At 35.1% G+C, this 15,426-nt stretch overlaps 1 protein-coding gene across 1 annotated transcript; it reads right to left on the bottom strand.

Annotated features, from left to right (window-relative positions):
* Window positions 1-2,140: 2,140 nt before the first annotated feature.
* fcer1g (Fc fragment of IgE, high affinity I, receptor for; gamma polypeptide) lies at window positions 2,141-14,932 on the bottom strand. Its single transcript, XM_017718845.2, has 5 exons — window positions 14,770-14,932; window positions 10,454-10,545; window positions 10,134-10,172; window positions 6,724-6,750; window positions 2,141-3,798 (listed from the first exon to the last, which is right to left on the bottom strand). Exons 1-5 carry the CDS (start codon window positions 14,831-14,833, stop codon window positions 3,736-3,738), a joined length of 285 nt encoding a protein of 94 aa, XP_017574334.1. The 5' UTR covers window positions 14,834-14,932; the 3' UTR covers window positions 2,141-3,735.
* Between the last annotated feature and the right edge of the window lie 494 nt (window positions 14,933-15,426).

The following is a 15,426-nucleotide window of genomic DNA, read 5'->3' as shown; positions in this document are numbered from 1 at the left end:
ACTGGCTCTAGAGTGTGCCTTTCGCGTTTTTGTGTAGAAAGTGGCCGTTTTAATTTGGTGGCGCTATAATACCGACTGAAAGACAGAGAAAGAAGAAGAATCAGTTGTTGCTGTAGTTGCTGATCAACCATTTTATGTTGTAAGACATTTGAGAGCGAATCCTCGGCATCAAAGAAAAAAGAAGCAGAAATATGAAGGAAAACAACTATTCCGCTACACGCTTGGAAAGGGAGAGGTATTCAGATGTTTTTTTTAATTAGCTATTTCTCACATTTCAAAAATATGAGTTATCTATCTTTAATTCAAATAAATTTAGTATAACCAAACAAAAAAATCATTATTAAAACATATTTTCAAATAAAAATTTACAATTATTACTGTTACAATTATTGTGAAAGTGGGACTACAGAGCAGGGAATCTGAGACCACTCCTCAATAGATATTTCTTCAGATTCTCCAGGGTCCTAGATCCACTCTTTTGAACTCTCTTCTACAGCTCACCTGGGTTTTTCAGTGGAGTTTAGGCCAGGACACTAGGACAGACGGTCATATCAAAGTCTTGATGTGGTCATCTTCTTTTGTACATTTGGACATATGTTGTGGATCTTGGATGTGCATTTAAAATGATTGTTCACTGAAAATCTATTGGAACTTTGTGGAGTCCATGGTGCCATATATCCTAATGAGGTTTCTAGGACTTTTTGAGGAAAAATAGCTGTAAAACATTTTAAATCCTCCACCATACTTATCAGAGAGGATGGACTTATTTATAATAATTGTTATTTAAAAGAAATAGGAAAAGAGCTAATGAACCACAGATATATATTTTTGCATGATTTATTTTTCTATCTACATAAACATAATTCCCATAAGCAATGGAAATACATTTACATTAAAAAAGTGTCAAGTTTGTTGTACATTTCCATATATATATATAAATATACATATGTGTATATAATTAAATATTTTAAAATGGCATATTTAAACATATTTAGCACATATTACATTTATTGCACAGGTATTTTGAATGAAATAACTAAGCATATGTACATATATAATACTTCTATTTAGGATTTAGATATATCTTATGATGGAAGTGATTTTAAAAACCTGTTTAACCTATAAGCAGTTTTCCCATGATTCTGCTACCGTACACTGGTGTATAGGCTGGAGAGATGTCAAACATGAGGTTAAGTATGATCACATAAGGTCCTGTAAGTGTACCATCTACTACACTTTTACCACACTGGATTAGCTGCGCTTGAATCACTGTTACAGTTTACAGTTTGTAGCTTTCCAGTGATGTCTGATCATGGTATACATGGGTGATGATTAGTGAAAGGACCTCCTTCCTGGAGAAACTAAGCCTTGTGAAGTAAAAGATCAAGATTCTGGTGAACACCTCCACACCCGTATACCTACTTTATTAAGAGTGAGTGTTGAATGGCCATTTGCCAGCCTCCTCACACTCACCGTCAACAACATCCACTCAGTTAACTCGCTGCTGAGACCTTTAAACATTCCAGTGCTCAGTCAAGCCTGATGGAGGATTTGTAGCAGAGCACAGTTTGGCTCATTCTGTTTTCTCTGAGCTCTTCCTCTTTGTCTGCTGAGCCTCTTTACAGGGTCCACTACCACAGTTCTCTTCCTTTTCCACTTCACTTATTCACTCTTACTCAGCTAGTAGGTCTTATTTTGGTCATTTCAGTTCTTTCATTTAGTGTCTACCAATGTGCTTCATCTCCATTATGCTTGCTCCTCCTCTGTAGACACTGAGCAGACACTGTTACCGGCTGTTACCAGCGTTAGGAACAGGTCCAGATTTTTTTTTGTTTTTTGTCTTTTTACAGAAACACTTCTCTTTAGTGTTGGTTTTCAAACTGCACCGAGCAAGACGGACTCACACATTTCATCCCCCACTCGCTTTCACTTTCACACACAGACTGGCACACATGAGAGTGGTGGAAATTTGTGTCTTCAGTTGTAGTTGAATTCTCTGGGCTATATCTGTCAGACAGCCCACATGGTCACAAAACAGGAACTGACTCGGACACTTGTGTGGTCGGAAGATGGGGTAAGTTGCCATGGCAGCCAAATGCAGAAATGCAACCTCAATAAAATTGACAGTGCAAGCCAACCGTTTTGGTTAAGACATTTAATACAAATAGTGAATAGTTCATTTAAAGAAAAAACTATACAAGGTCATGATACACTTCTTGAAAGTTACATATACACAGATTATAATCAGGACAGAAGAAGCAATAGTCAGAAATATTAAACAGATCAGTGTAACTTTACTAACTTCAGGATAAAGCTTATCATGTATTTAAAATGATAGCTCTTTGCTTGGTAATTAGGGGAGAGCAGGTTGGTTGATCTTCAATCTCTGATGTAAATCCCAGGAATGCCATACAATAGGATAACTCAACTAGCAGCAGATGAAAGCTGAATATCTTAGCTAAATAATAGACATTTTCCTAGAACTAGTGAATTGTGTTGTGCGCTCATGCCAACCAGCTTCAACATGTCACATGTTATGGAGATGGGTACCACAACATCAACCCCTAATAGGCCATCAGCCTTACAGTGGGCCCATAGCTTCATTATACACTTCTATAATCTAAGAATAGCTCAACTAGCTTGCACTGGAGTCCCTATCATTACTGAATAATGAGTCTTTGTATGTAATAAGCCTGGGATTTTAAGGGTTTAAAAGGCTATACCTTCAAAGAATGAAGGAACAAAAAGAAATAGAACTAAACCTCCAAACCACAAACATATATATATTAATTTATAACATTAAATGGCAGGCAAATAATCTCTTTGAATAATAAAACAAAGAGTTAAATGAAACATATTTTCATTGATTTGTATTGAAGAATAACTTGAAGAACTTTATTAAGGGAAACAATGGGCCACTTTACCAACTGATTATACTTTTTCATTTCCAGGTAAGCCATTAGGCTGTACTGTAGACATTATGTGTGTTGCCTAAATTTAATTTAAGTTCAAATAAAAGAAAAGTGCTTAGACGTAAGAACAATGCATTACAAAGTTTGTGTGAATGTAATAGAAGCAGTGCAGTATCTGTGCTGCAAATAAAATAAAGTAATATATCACTGCTGTTGGAACAAAACCTTGTATCTCCAAAATGAGAACTTTACAGGAGAAGGAAAAAAACACACTTTACTTTGAATATAAGGGGAATTTTCAGGGGAATTTTGGACGATTTCTTTTGGTCTAGTCAACATGACCTTAATATAATGTAAAGGACAACAGGCATCTACTAACATACTAACTAAACATACTGACTAGATCTAATATTTAAAATGTTCAATTTCTCTCTTTAAAACACATTTTTAAACACATAAAAAATAAAAACATCATCCCCACCTGAACAAATAGTAATATTCTGAGCTCTTGACACCATGAAGTATGGGTAATCGTTTTTATGCTACATTTTTCTCCCTAGTGTCTCATTGTACCAACCAACTCCTGTGTCAACCAATCCTGCTCTCTTCCATTTACACAGGTAATTATCTGATATTAAATTCATATCTATCTTCCACAAAAAGTACCTGAAGCAAAGCATTATGCCGATACATATATTACATATAAATCATTACAAAACACTCTTTGATAGAGAATGATTGTTATATGAATCTGTACAACATGAATTTAAAGGTACATGCTAAAAAAAACGATACAGCATCAGGGTTAGCTCTCTCGATTTCCTTATGCTTTGGTCTTGTTCATTTGGATGGTCTCGTAGGTGTCTTCAGAACGTGTTGCAAGACCCTGAGAAAGAGACAGAGAGATGGAGAATGTGGTGTGTGTCAGTGACATTTCCAAAAAGGCCAAACAGGCCATACATTATGCCTGAAAAAATGACTCCACACAAGTTAAGACTATGTGCCAGCAGAAAAGAGAAGAAATGAAACTAAGTGGTAAGCTTTGATTCTAACTGCTTTTTTGCCCTACTTTATTTATTTGTACCAATGAGGGAAACCAGGGCGATGCTGGTTTAATGTGTGTGGAAACTCAGTGGCTTAACGTGATTCCAAAAATAAAAAAATGTATTCACCAACTTAGAAAGATGTTTTGAAACATTAGGTTACCAAAGGTACTAATATGTGCTTTTCACCTGGAAAAGCTTATTTAAGATACACAATTGGACCTTAAAACCACTGTTGAACCTTTGAGGGTACATTCACATTGTTTGTACCTTGATGAATGAAAAATATACCTGCACAGAACCTTTTTGCAGCAAAGTTTCCATATAAAGACTCTGTGATCTGCAGAGTGAACGGCGTGTTTTGAAAATGTAGCAAAGTTTTTATACAATATCAAAGACATTCATTAAAAAATTAGCTCAGTTCAGATTTGCACGATATGGGCCCTTTAAAAGCGGGATGCTCATAGGCTGCAACTAATCACAATCTTGCAATCTCTGAGTGATTATATAAATATCCCCTCAGCTTGTATAACTGTGTCCACCTTGACATTTGGTCAATATGAGGAACTATGGGGTTAACCTAATGTCTTCCCCATGCGGGGAGACTCCACTTGAACTCTCTCTGGCTCCACCCATTTTCTTCTACACACACCTTCACATTTCATGGACATTGAATATCATACATGCTGCCTCTGTTTTGCAGGTTAGTTTGTGAAGCCGTAGCTACTGAGTGTCGAGCTATTTTTCTTTTGTTTGTGCCTGTGTTTTGACTCTCGCCTTGTATTTCTGGTTTTTGAGTATGTTATACTTCTGTTTGACCCCTTCCTGTATAGACTGAGTGTTGGAATGCCCCAGATAAAGCCATTTCACACTAACCTACATGCTTCCTATATTACACCTATTGAATATTCAAATGCAAATGAAAGACTTCTACAGGGAACTAATTGTAAACCCTTCATGCATAAATGATGCGTGTATCAATATATGCATAAATTCATACATGCATGACTTACATAAATAACTTATATATATTTAATAAATAGTGATTTTGTGGATGTTGGTGTGTTTGTTTAAGCATTTTCAAACATCTCCTCGAGGAAGCCCAGTCTTATATGTAGTTAAATAGAAACTCCTGGTTTGACCAATCAGTGCTTCATTAAATTGTGCTCATGATGTAATGGATTATATTAACAAGTCTCTGTAGTGGCAGTGAAGGTGTCAAGGAAGAATATGGACCCAAGAAATTCTTGTTACTTTTTATTGTTTATATTTATTTGAATTATGAATACGACTTTATTTTAGTGTATATTGTGATAAGCTCACCGCTGAAGTAAATTGTTAAAAAATTTGCTTAGATGCCTAAAACTTTCACACAGTACTGTGTGTATGTATAAATATATATATATATATATATATATATATATATATATATATATAATATATATAGCTGTTTGAAGAAAACCTTATAAATATCACACACAATATTTATAAGAAACAAAACAGAAAAAAACAATTTGTCAAATTATTTATATATTATTTATATATTAAATCATTTGTATATTGCATTATTTCTAGGTCTGAACAAAAGTTTTTTTTTTTTATATCCACTGAAGCTTGTTTTCAGACCACTCTCTCTTATCTACTCATTAGAAGCTTTTGCACAAACTTGCAGAGTCTCAACTGCACACTGCCATTAAAGCAAAAGAAATTTGGAATTTACAGATTCTGAAGATTTTAATGCAAATTGTTATGTTGGTAATATAATATGCAATGAAAAATCCTGTATTGAATTTGAAAGAAATGCAAACAAAAGCGTTTTCACTAATGCATAAAAAAAAAAAAGTTTTGATAGCAGTGAACCTTGCCTTACTGGTATTTGAGGAAGTTCACAGCCAGTCTGTTCATTGTTAAGCCAAGGAGGAAATCCTCAAACAGCAGCAAAACTATAACAGCAAATTAGCAAAAATAATCTACATCTAAGGTGTGATTGTGCAGGATGTTGGCAGCACAGATACACTGTTTACACACACTTTTAAAGGCTTTGAGCAACTTGCAACAAAACATTGCCGTCACTGCCGCCAGATAAATGATGGAAATATAAAATTTACAACTGGCCTTATGGAAGAAACAGACGCAATCAGATAAGCATATAAGGAAAACAGGCTTCAGTGACCAGAGGTATCAGAGCAGCCTCACTGCACAACCACAAATGACTCCATTCAATGAAATGATTTATAATAAAATATGTAATAAAATGTTATCAGCAGTTTAAGCAGTAAAGAGAGTAGCTACTTGTTGTCAAAAAATGCTAATAATAATATAATAGAAAGATATTCGTTTTTTTGTCCCAAAACATCAAGAAAGCAATAACAAACCATAAGTTACTTAAACACACACACACACACACACACACACACACACACACACTGTAACTTCCTTTATTTATGGTTTTTAATGTACTATTTAGTTATTTATTTAGTTTATAGGCTGTGTACCTGTATATAGTTAGTGTTTTATTGTGTTTAGTTAAGTGTTTATTACTTTTTTCCCTCATCAAAAGTGTATTCTTCTGGTTTGGGTGGGGTAAAATGTCACTTAAAATCCTCAAATGTTCAGAAATGGCCATGTTTGTAAGAAAACAGTCTAAGTATGTCTAGCTCAAATGAATCCGGTGTTCAGGTTACTGGTATCCCAGGTTTAACACACACATACCAACTGGTCAGATTAGGCTATCTATAGTGACAACAGTAAAAGAGAGAAAAACTTACTTCATAAACACCTTCAGCTGCATCTTTCTGTAAAATGTAATAGAACAAAATTAGTGTGAGAATATGAACAGTGCAATCATTCACAAACAATTTACACAGTAACATTAATATTTACATAAACTGCCAACAACCATTTGTACTATTTTTTTTCACAAATTTTGTACTGTAATGCTAAAGTTTGCAAACTTTTGTACTGAAATGCAAACATTTTGTATACTGCAAATATTTTGTGTTACACGTTTCCCAAACATGTTTCATTATACTGTGCGCATCATCGTGTATATCTGTGTATATCATCGCATAACACAATCTTATATCTCCACAAAATTAACTCAACCTCTCAACTTTCAATGTAGGTTAATGTATCTAGACTTTATTAAGTTATTTTAAATGGCAGCTGCAGTTAAGTCCTGTAACATAATAAATTTTTTAAAAAATGGAGAGACAATATTTTATTCTGACAGCATTGATATGACAAAGAATTTGCAGGGAACTTGAACTGAATGCCCTAATTCATATATAGTATAAAGAAAATGTTTCACCTGTATATCACATTATAACCAGTGACATTTTTGAATGTTTATTGATATTGAAGGTTATTTATAAGTCAGTCTTGACTACACTTGAAGATTTAATCTATATGTGTCTCTTCTAAAGTGTTTCCGGCACACAGAAAACAAGATGTGTGGAGATATGCAGTGTTAAAAGCAAGAGAGGTCATGTGATACCAAAAAAGATGTTAAAAGATAAGGATTTTCTAAAACTGATTCCTGATGTGGTTCCTCACAACTAACAGTGTTGCTTCACAGACCTCCATCAAAACCACAAAAAGCTTGCTTTTCAGCTGCTGACATTAAGCAAGAATGCTTAGCTCAATCTCATCATGTTAACGTTTGAGTTATATATATATATATATATATATATATATATATACACACACACACACACACGCACACATACACGCACATTATAATTGCGTGACCATTTCATCTCAGCTATAATAAGTAATAAGCATAGAACCTTAAAAGAACTATAAAATCTATAAACAGATCTTTATAAATCTCTCTGTAGGTAGACATGTAACTTATAATTAACAACCTGACTAAAATCATCAAATTAAACCTCTCATATGGCAAGAGGACGGGGCCACTGCTGACCCACTGACTACAAAGTTGACAGACACTGGTTACTGCCACCAGCAGTGCACAAGCTTTTTAAATGGATTTTGGACCTTTTCACAGCTCATATCCCATGCCCAATTATATTGGTGTTGTTATTATATTTAGTAGTAGTCGTATTAGTAGTAGTAGTTGTAGTAGTAGCACTAATAGTAGTAGCAGTAACAGAAATGCTAAAATAAATGTACATACACTAAACATTAAAATAGCTAAACACACAAACATAAAAACACGATACATTAATTTCCATTTCTCTCCGTCTCTATCTTTCCATACATTGTTTGTCTATAGTGTCTGTGAGCTGAAAATGCAAGAGGTTCATTTTGTTGCTTATTACTGAGTTAAAATAAATGATTAGCATAAGGTGACCATGTTTTCATTGATTTTCTTTTTTCTACAATTCATGCCGAGTGATAAAATTCATTCAGAAGTAAAGTGATCTCTTTTATCCACTGTGGGCAAAATCAATACATGAGCGAAGGCTAGAGCGGAACAGTTCAACATTAGATAAGTGGCTGCCGTTATCTAAATGAGATGTGTTATCATCTTCTCAGTGGATGATGTGGAAACATCTTGGCTTGTAGAGGTAACAGGAGGACTTCTCAGTCGTGTCTATGACACTTTAAAGCATTTGTGCTCCTCAGTAATGTTAGCAAAGTAAACTAATCTGCAGAAGACACTACACTGACTTAAATATTAGGTTAGCCAACCGTTTGTATGGTGTGAATTATTTTCACCTTCAGCTTTTAACCAGGTTAAGAGTTCTACGTATGAAAAGTTTTTGACAGTGTCAGTTGTTTTCATTATACTGGTATTAGTGTCACACAACAATATTCGTTTTTAACTTTAGCAGTGTTGATAGGTAATAAAAACCTAGCTAACTATAATGTATGTCTTGTGAAAGAACAGTTTAAAGTACATCTAAGCTGAATTAATGCTTTCCATTCTGTACATTCGGCTTCTGTCTGGCTTAGGTTTACAAATCTGTGTAATTGCCTGTGGTGTTGTTTTAAGAGAAGAGGAACAGAACAATCAAATGGAAACAAGGGCTGTGGGGTTCTTCTTCTTTATGTTCTTTTAGCGTATTAACTTAAAGATGATTCTTTGAGGGTTCTTTAGTAAAGGCAATAATTCCATATAGAGCCATCTTGTGCTTAAATGGTTGCTTGCATGGTGAAATAGTTTTTTAGAATGATGGAGAATGTGTTGTATGTGGTTCTATATGGAAACCTTTTGAAAATGGTTCTATATAGCACCAAAAGGGGTTCTTATATTGTTACAATGTGTCACGATTGGCCCCTCCCAGTCCTGTCCATGTGTTTGTGTTTTGGTTTAGCCCATGTGCATTTGTTTTGGTTTAGCCCCCTCATTTCATGACTCCGCCCCTGGTTGTCTCCACCTGTTTTCCACCTGTCCCTCGTTTTCCCTGTGTATTTAAGCCCTGTGTTTGCGCCTTGTGTTTGTTGGTTTTTGTTGTTGTCTGAATTGTTGTCTGAATTGTTGTCTGAATTGTTGTCTGAATTGTTGTCTGAATTGTTGTCTGAATTGTTGTCTGAATTGTTGTCTGAATTGTTGTCTGAATTGTTGTCTGTATGTTGGTTGTTTGTCTGTCGGATTCTGGTTTGTCTGTCATGTCTGACCCTCGATCAATCCATGTTGGCTCTATGACCCTGGATTTACCCATAATAAATCTCTATCTAATTCTCAGTACTAGCCTGAAGTGCTTGTGCCTTTTCTTATCAGTAAAAGAAACTGAAAGCTAAAGAGGAAGTTCAGCTTAAGTAAGAAAGTAAGAAAGTGAATTCTTTGGAAACTCAGATGAGAAAGCTATGCCTTTGGTTTGCGTGAGCAGTGCATATTTGCTATTTTAACAGGCACTTTCTTCCCACATCTTAACTATTGCATTCTGCTGGTTGTGAAATCTTTACAGATGTAAATCATTAATATCTCTCCTAAATCAGCACTCAGTCTTTATCTCACATAAATCATACATATCGCTCTGAATGTTACGAGGAACTGTGACATGGTCACAGGCACGAGCTGAAGACAAGCACTGTACACTCTTAGAACACTGCTTAAAAGGTTCTTCGCATAGTAAAATGGTTCTCCAGATTGACGAACCTTTTTGAAAATCATTTAAAATAGCACCAGAAGGGTTCTACTATTCTTACAATGTCAAATATGCGCCAATAGAAGAACCCAGATAATATCTTTGAGAAAAAACACTCTTACCTTTGCGTGAGAGGAGATCTTTCTATTTTCATTCATTAACTGTAAATGTGAAAACAGTATTCGTTGTTGAATCAGTATGAATTAGTCCTCATATCCAATGTCTAATATAGGGCTGGTATTTGTCTGTAGAGCTAACTATAGTTCTGCACACTCTGATATGAAGTAAAAAGGGGCATTTTATCTACAACAGGTGTGAAATGATGGATAATGAGAAACAGTCATGAAGACAAAAGACATTAAATATGAACCAAAAATATTCTGAACAGACTCACAATATACTAAACCACTAAAGCATAAAGAGAGTGAATAAAAGTGTTTACCTTCATTCTGCAGTAAAGGACAGTTAGAATGACTCCATAGATGAACAGAATGGCATCCAAGATGTAGCAGATTTTGGACTCATCATAAGCAGCTTTCAAAAGGAAAAAAGAGGCGACCATATTAAAGAATGTCTTGCCTTGTCCTCATCCTCAAATGATTATTTAATATAATTTTAAAATAAATAAATAAAAATAAATAAATAAATAATAATAATAATACATTGAGACCTTGGCAATGCTGAATAAGTGGGAAAATCATGTAAATGTTGTGCTAATCACAGTCTGCGGTGTATGTATTGTAGCTCTTCTACTGCTGTAACACTGAAAGGGTGGTTCAGGATGTTCTCAGAACTTAAGCTTGTTCACTGAAAGATCTGATCACTGTGCGATAACTGTTTCCTACCATGAGTGAGTCCCATCTCATCTCTCCGATAATCTGAGGTTGACCCTTGCGGTTATAGTCGGGACACTTTCCTGTCCAAACTCACAGTCACAAAGTCTTCAGTGTGTTAAGAGTTAAGCGTGCTCTACATTTCATTTTCACAACATATTCTTTCCAAACTGCCTTTAAAATATAGAAATGTACAATCAGTAATATGTTCATTGAAGCTTGTTCCATCGCTTTAGTCATCACTTTGTCTTTTAGGTCTGTAACACTGCTGTCCTGAGCACCTTCAGCCAGCCCCAAAAGCACCGTGTTGAGAGACAGACAGACAAGAGTTATGGCAATGAATTACTATTAAGGAATTCTAGCCTAGATATGTTCATTTACATATGGAAGTGTAATAGAAGTGCAAACCATTTGGGTCTTGAGATGTGAGACAGTTTCTTCCTGTCAAATTTAGCACAGATAACTAAACATTGTTACTGCAGCATCAGGGACACCACAAGCCAAAAGGGATTGCATATGTGACGAGTTTTGAGTGTGTGTCAGATACTCAGAACAATCACATTTTTATTTTCACATGGCCACCATCACCAACTTTAACATGTAAGACCTGTGAAAGACAAATGCACTTCTGAGTTATGGTGTTAAACCACAGGCTAAAAACACATGGGTCACTTCATGTTTTGCAGCTAACCACTTAGGTCAAGCAGCATGTGACTTCTAAAGTGCTGACTGTAGACTTCAAATATATATAGTCTTTAAGGGAAGTGTGCATAGCCCTTAAACGGTGCCATTGTCTTTTGCTGTAACCATTAACTATATTATCAGATTGGTGAATAACTGCGTTTGAATGAAAGCACAGAGCTCTTTCTGAAATTAAAAAAAAAAAAAGATTAATTAAGTCAACCCACAGTGGTGCACACGCTAATCATTAAGAAGCAGAGGCCATCAGCTTGCTCCTCCAGTCTGGTCGGAAATGGAAGCGGGTTTAACCAAACAGAGACTCCAGTATCAGCTCTGAAGGAGCAGCAGGCCTTTATGTTAAAGATTGGCCAAAGTGTATCTTACATATGATATCACTGTTCATCTTTCACAGAGATGTATTCGAAAGTTTGGGCGCCCTTGGTCCAATTACAGTTTGTTGATTTTCTACATCTAAATAAGTAAACCATTCTCGACAGGGAACACACGTCTGCACATTTTAATGCATGATTACTTTTTATTTGCTCAATTTAACACGCAATAAATAAAAAATGTAGCTTGTGCAAAAAAACGTATGGCACATCTTATATTTTATTTTTTTCCAATATGCTTCTTCCAGAACATTAAAAAAAGTGTGCAGAAAATTGCATATTTAAGTGTGTTCTCTGTAGAGGATGTATCAACTTATTTTCACTTAGAAAATTAACAAAACATGTAATATAGGAAATATAATACATCTGCATGCAACTATTCTTTGAATAAACAGCACAAAAAGAAAAAGTTAAAAAACAAGGTTTGAACACCTGCTCAAACTATGCAATTTATTGTTTTTCTAATTGAAAATAAGTTAAAAGATGCTTAATATCCTTACTGCAGTGTTCCTATTATTTTTAGTGCACAATTTTTATCACTTTGCTGAATATAACAGAAAATAAAAAATATGCCATAACTTTTGCACAGGCCATATTTGATTGTTTATTGTTTTCTTTTTCTTAATAAGTTAAATTCAGCAGATATACAGCAATTATGTAATAAAATGTGCAGAAGTCTGTTCTCTGTAGGGGGTGTGTTCATTTTCACTTAGAAAATCAACAAAACGATATCTAACTAAGGGCACTCAGACTTTTGCATACAACTTTATATAGTCTACCAAATAGTTGACCTTATCTAATTTATTATTTAGAATTGGTAGGTCATGTGCCAATATATGTAAATGAAGTTGTCACTATGGTTTGATTCATATTTTCAAATAGCTATTCTTATAAAATAAAGAAATAATTTCATACATGGAGATGAAACTATACTGTCAGGGCGTGTAGCTGTTTGTTTTATAGTTGCTGCCTACAGAAAATCTAGAACAAAGTTACATTCTGACTTTCTGAGAGATTAAATATGAGATGCCTGACAAACCGCATTTTATGCAAGACTTCATGCTGTGCAATTTTTACAATCCAATTTTAATACTTTTTATACCTTTTTAAGATCAACAAATAAAACAAAAAATCCATATAATTATACAGCCTTTAGCCCTTCAACACTGATCTGTTTCTGACCACAGAACAGTTGACGACTGGATGGTTTTGAGTAGTTAACTATTCTAAAGAGTTTAGAGGGGAATTTCACAAATTTTGCAATGTTCAGTCACTGAAATGTAAACAGTCATTCAGAGTGATTCAATTCCAGTGGAGCTAATAGGAACCAGAGATCATGATGTCCACAATGCACATATAGCTGCTTTATTTACTATCCAAAACAACCAGTAAACCTACATGTGTTTTTATAAGTAATGTTGATAGTGAAATACTGGTAAATCTGAATATGCAACCATTTCTTTGGGTATGAGTTTGCCCCACATCATAAAACAATGCCTCAGACACCAGGTAGTGTTTTCATAACCATTTCATGTAATAAATTTATTTGAGGGCACTTTTGGAAGCATGTAGCTCATCAGACGCCTGGTTCCTAATACCACCACTGTGAACGGTTCTGAGTCTGTACATTTTTAGAATGAAATGTTTCGCATTAAACCACTCTGAATGATTACATTTGGACAAATACGGAAAAAAAGTCAATTCTTGAGGCATCATCTTACAATTCTGAAAGTAAAAATAAGACACTTTCAGACATTTCATCACCTTATTTTAAACTGTTTCAAGATCATCTGGACCCTATCACAGATCCAGATTTTGTCAATTTGCTGCAAATAAACAGCTTATGATTAAACTCAGATACTTTTTAAACAGAGGATATGGCACATTAAATATTAATCCCACATTTGAATAGCTTATGTGACTTGTTACGGTTACTACCTTAATGACAGCATGAAAAACTTTCATTGTGGGTAATAGATGATACACCAAGGTTACCAAACTCTGGTCCTAAAGGGCTGCAGTCTAGCATGACTTTGGTAATCACATTACATCCATCTGTTAATGACTAGGTTTAGTACTAGGTACGTTAAATTCAAGGCCTGAACTAATCTATGGATACATACTGTAAATTTAAACGATTTCAGCTCTTCATGTGATGCCTAATGTCATGGGGTTTTACCTGTCTCTTAAATTCTACTGCCTCTCACTGGGACTAATGCTATTTCCGCTGCTCTTAAGGTCACTTCAGTAATCTCTAACTGTAAGTATCTGTAAATGCATGTGTTTTAGTATATCTGTGAGGTTGAGAGGTGTAAAATGGCCTTGCAAAGACAGCACCATGAGAAATATGATTTGTGAAGGTCTTTGTTTCTATTCACACATCTTTTGGTCTGTTTATTGAAAAGGCAATATGCGTTTTCTTTCCAAACCAAAGCACTCTTTTCCCATTACATTGACAGATATTCAGTTACAAGATGACTTAAGTGAATGTAAACCTTAACACAATAAAACAGCATTGTGAGCGCGAGATACAACAATGTAAACGAGTAATAATAGATTTTCTGTGTGTGTGTATATATATACACATGTAGCCATACACGAATGTGAATGATCATTCATGTATACACAGGGAGAATACTTTACTATTAATCAACAGTCTTTTAATGTTTTCAACATTTTTAAACCAGATAGTCAAAAGTGGCACCGATTCATCAGTCATCACTGAATAATTATAATATGTTTCAGTTTGAGGTGTCACTTCGCTCACACACCCTACCACAACATCTACCTCCAGACAGGTGATGAGCAATAAACAATACACAACTAAACAGAATGCTAAAGGGATTTTAACTTACCAACGCTGCCAAAGTTCATCCAGAGCGGGAGAAGAGAAAAGACGGAGAATCCGGCCTTTTTCATAATGGAAACTTAGGCCTTACAAAGAAACAGAACCACAGACTGCAGCGATGGACAGCTAACTCAGGGGCTTTCAGGAAACTGATGCGAAGAAAGCGTGCGAGGTATACAAGGGGAAGTTGTGGTTGGCATATGTCCGTTTTAAAGTTCAAGCCAAGCCCTCCCTGCAGTGACGAAATGAAGAAAAAAAAATCCTTTTAAGCTCTACAGATCACAGTTTCTCATAAGTGACGATGCTAATTTCTTACCGCCATGGCCAAATTACTGAACACACCACTAGAGCCATTGACCTGGGGGCCTTGACTGCCAGGGGCCTCAGACCACTAAGCTCAAGGTGGGCTCAACTCTACTGCAGATATAAACATTAGTTAAGTGAAAAGCCATTAAATATGTGCAAATAACTAATTAAATGTAAAAAATGAAGAAATTTGATCTGTTCTCAAGCCATTTAAGTTTGTGATCTGTAATTCTATCTTTGGTGTTATGAATGCTCATATTCATATGCAAACGTTTGAACACCCCTGGTCAAATGACACATTTTGTTGATTTTGTTGATCAACTTCTACAACAAACAAACTTAAACATGCCATTTTACG

Source organism: Pygocentrus nattereri, chromosome 2 (assembly GCF_015220715.1).
Source record: "Pygocentrus nattereri isolate fPygNat1 chromosome 2, fPygNat1.pri, whole genome shotgun sequence".
NCBI lineage: Eukaryota > Metazoa > Chordata > Actinopteri > Characiformes > Serrasalmidae > Pygocentrus > Pygocentrus nattereri.
The sequence above is the reverse complement of the archived record's forward strand: the minus strand, read 5'-3'. Positions and strand labels throughout refer to the sequence as shown.

What these genes read in the sequence shown, in the direction of transcription:
- fcer1g (XM_017718845.2), bottom strand. Translation starts at nt 14,833, where the DNA reads ATGAAAAAGGCCGGATTCTCCGTCTTTTCTCTTCTCCCGCTCTGGATG. An exon ending in TCCTTTACTGCAGAATGAAG is followed by an intron (nt 10,173 to 10,453) that starts GTAAACACTTTT and finishes TCACATTTACAG; the next exon opens with TTAATGAATGAAAATAGAAA. An exon ending in AGATCTCCTCTCACGCAAAG is followed by an intron (nt 6,751 to 10,133) that starts GTAAGAGTGTTT and finishes TACATTTTACAG; the next exon opens with AAAGATGCAGCTGAAGGTGT.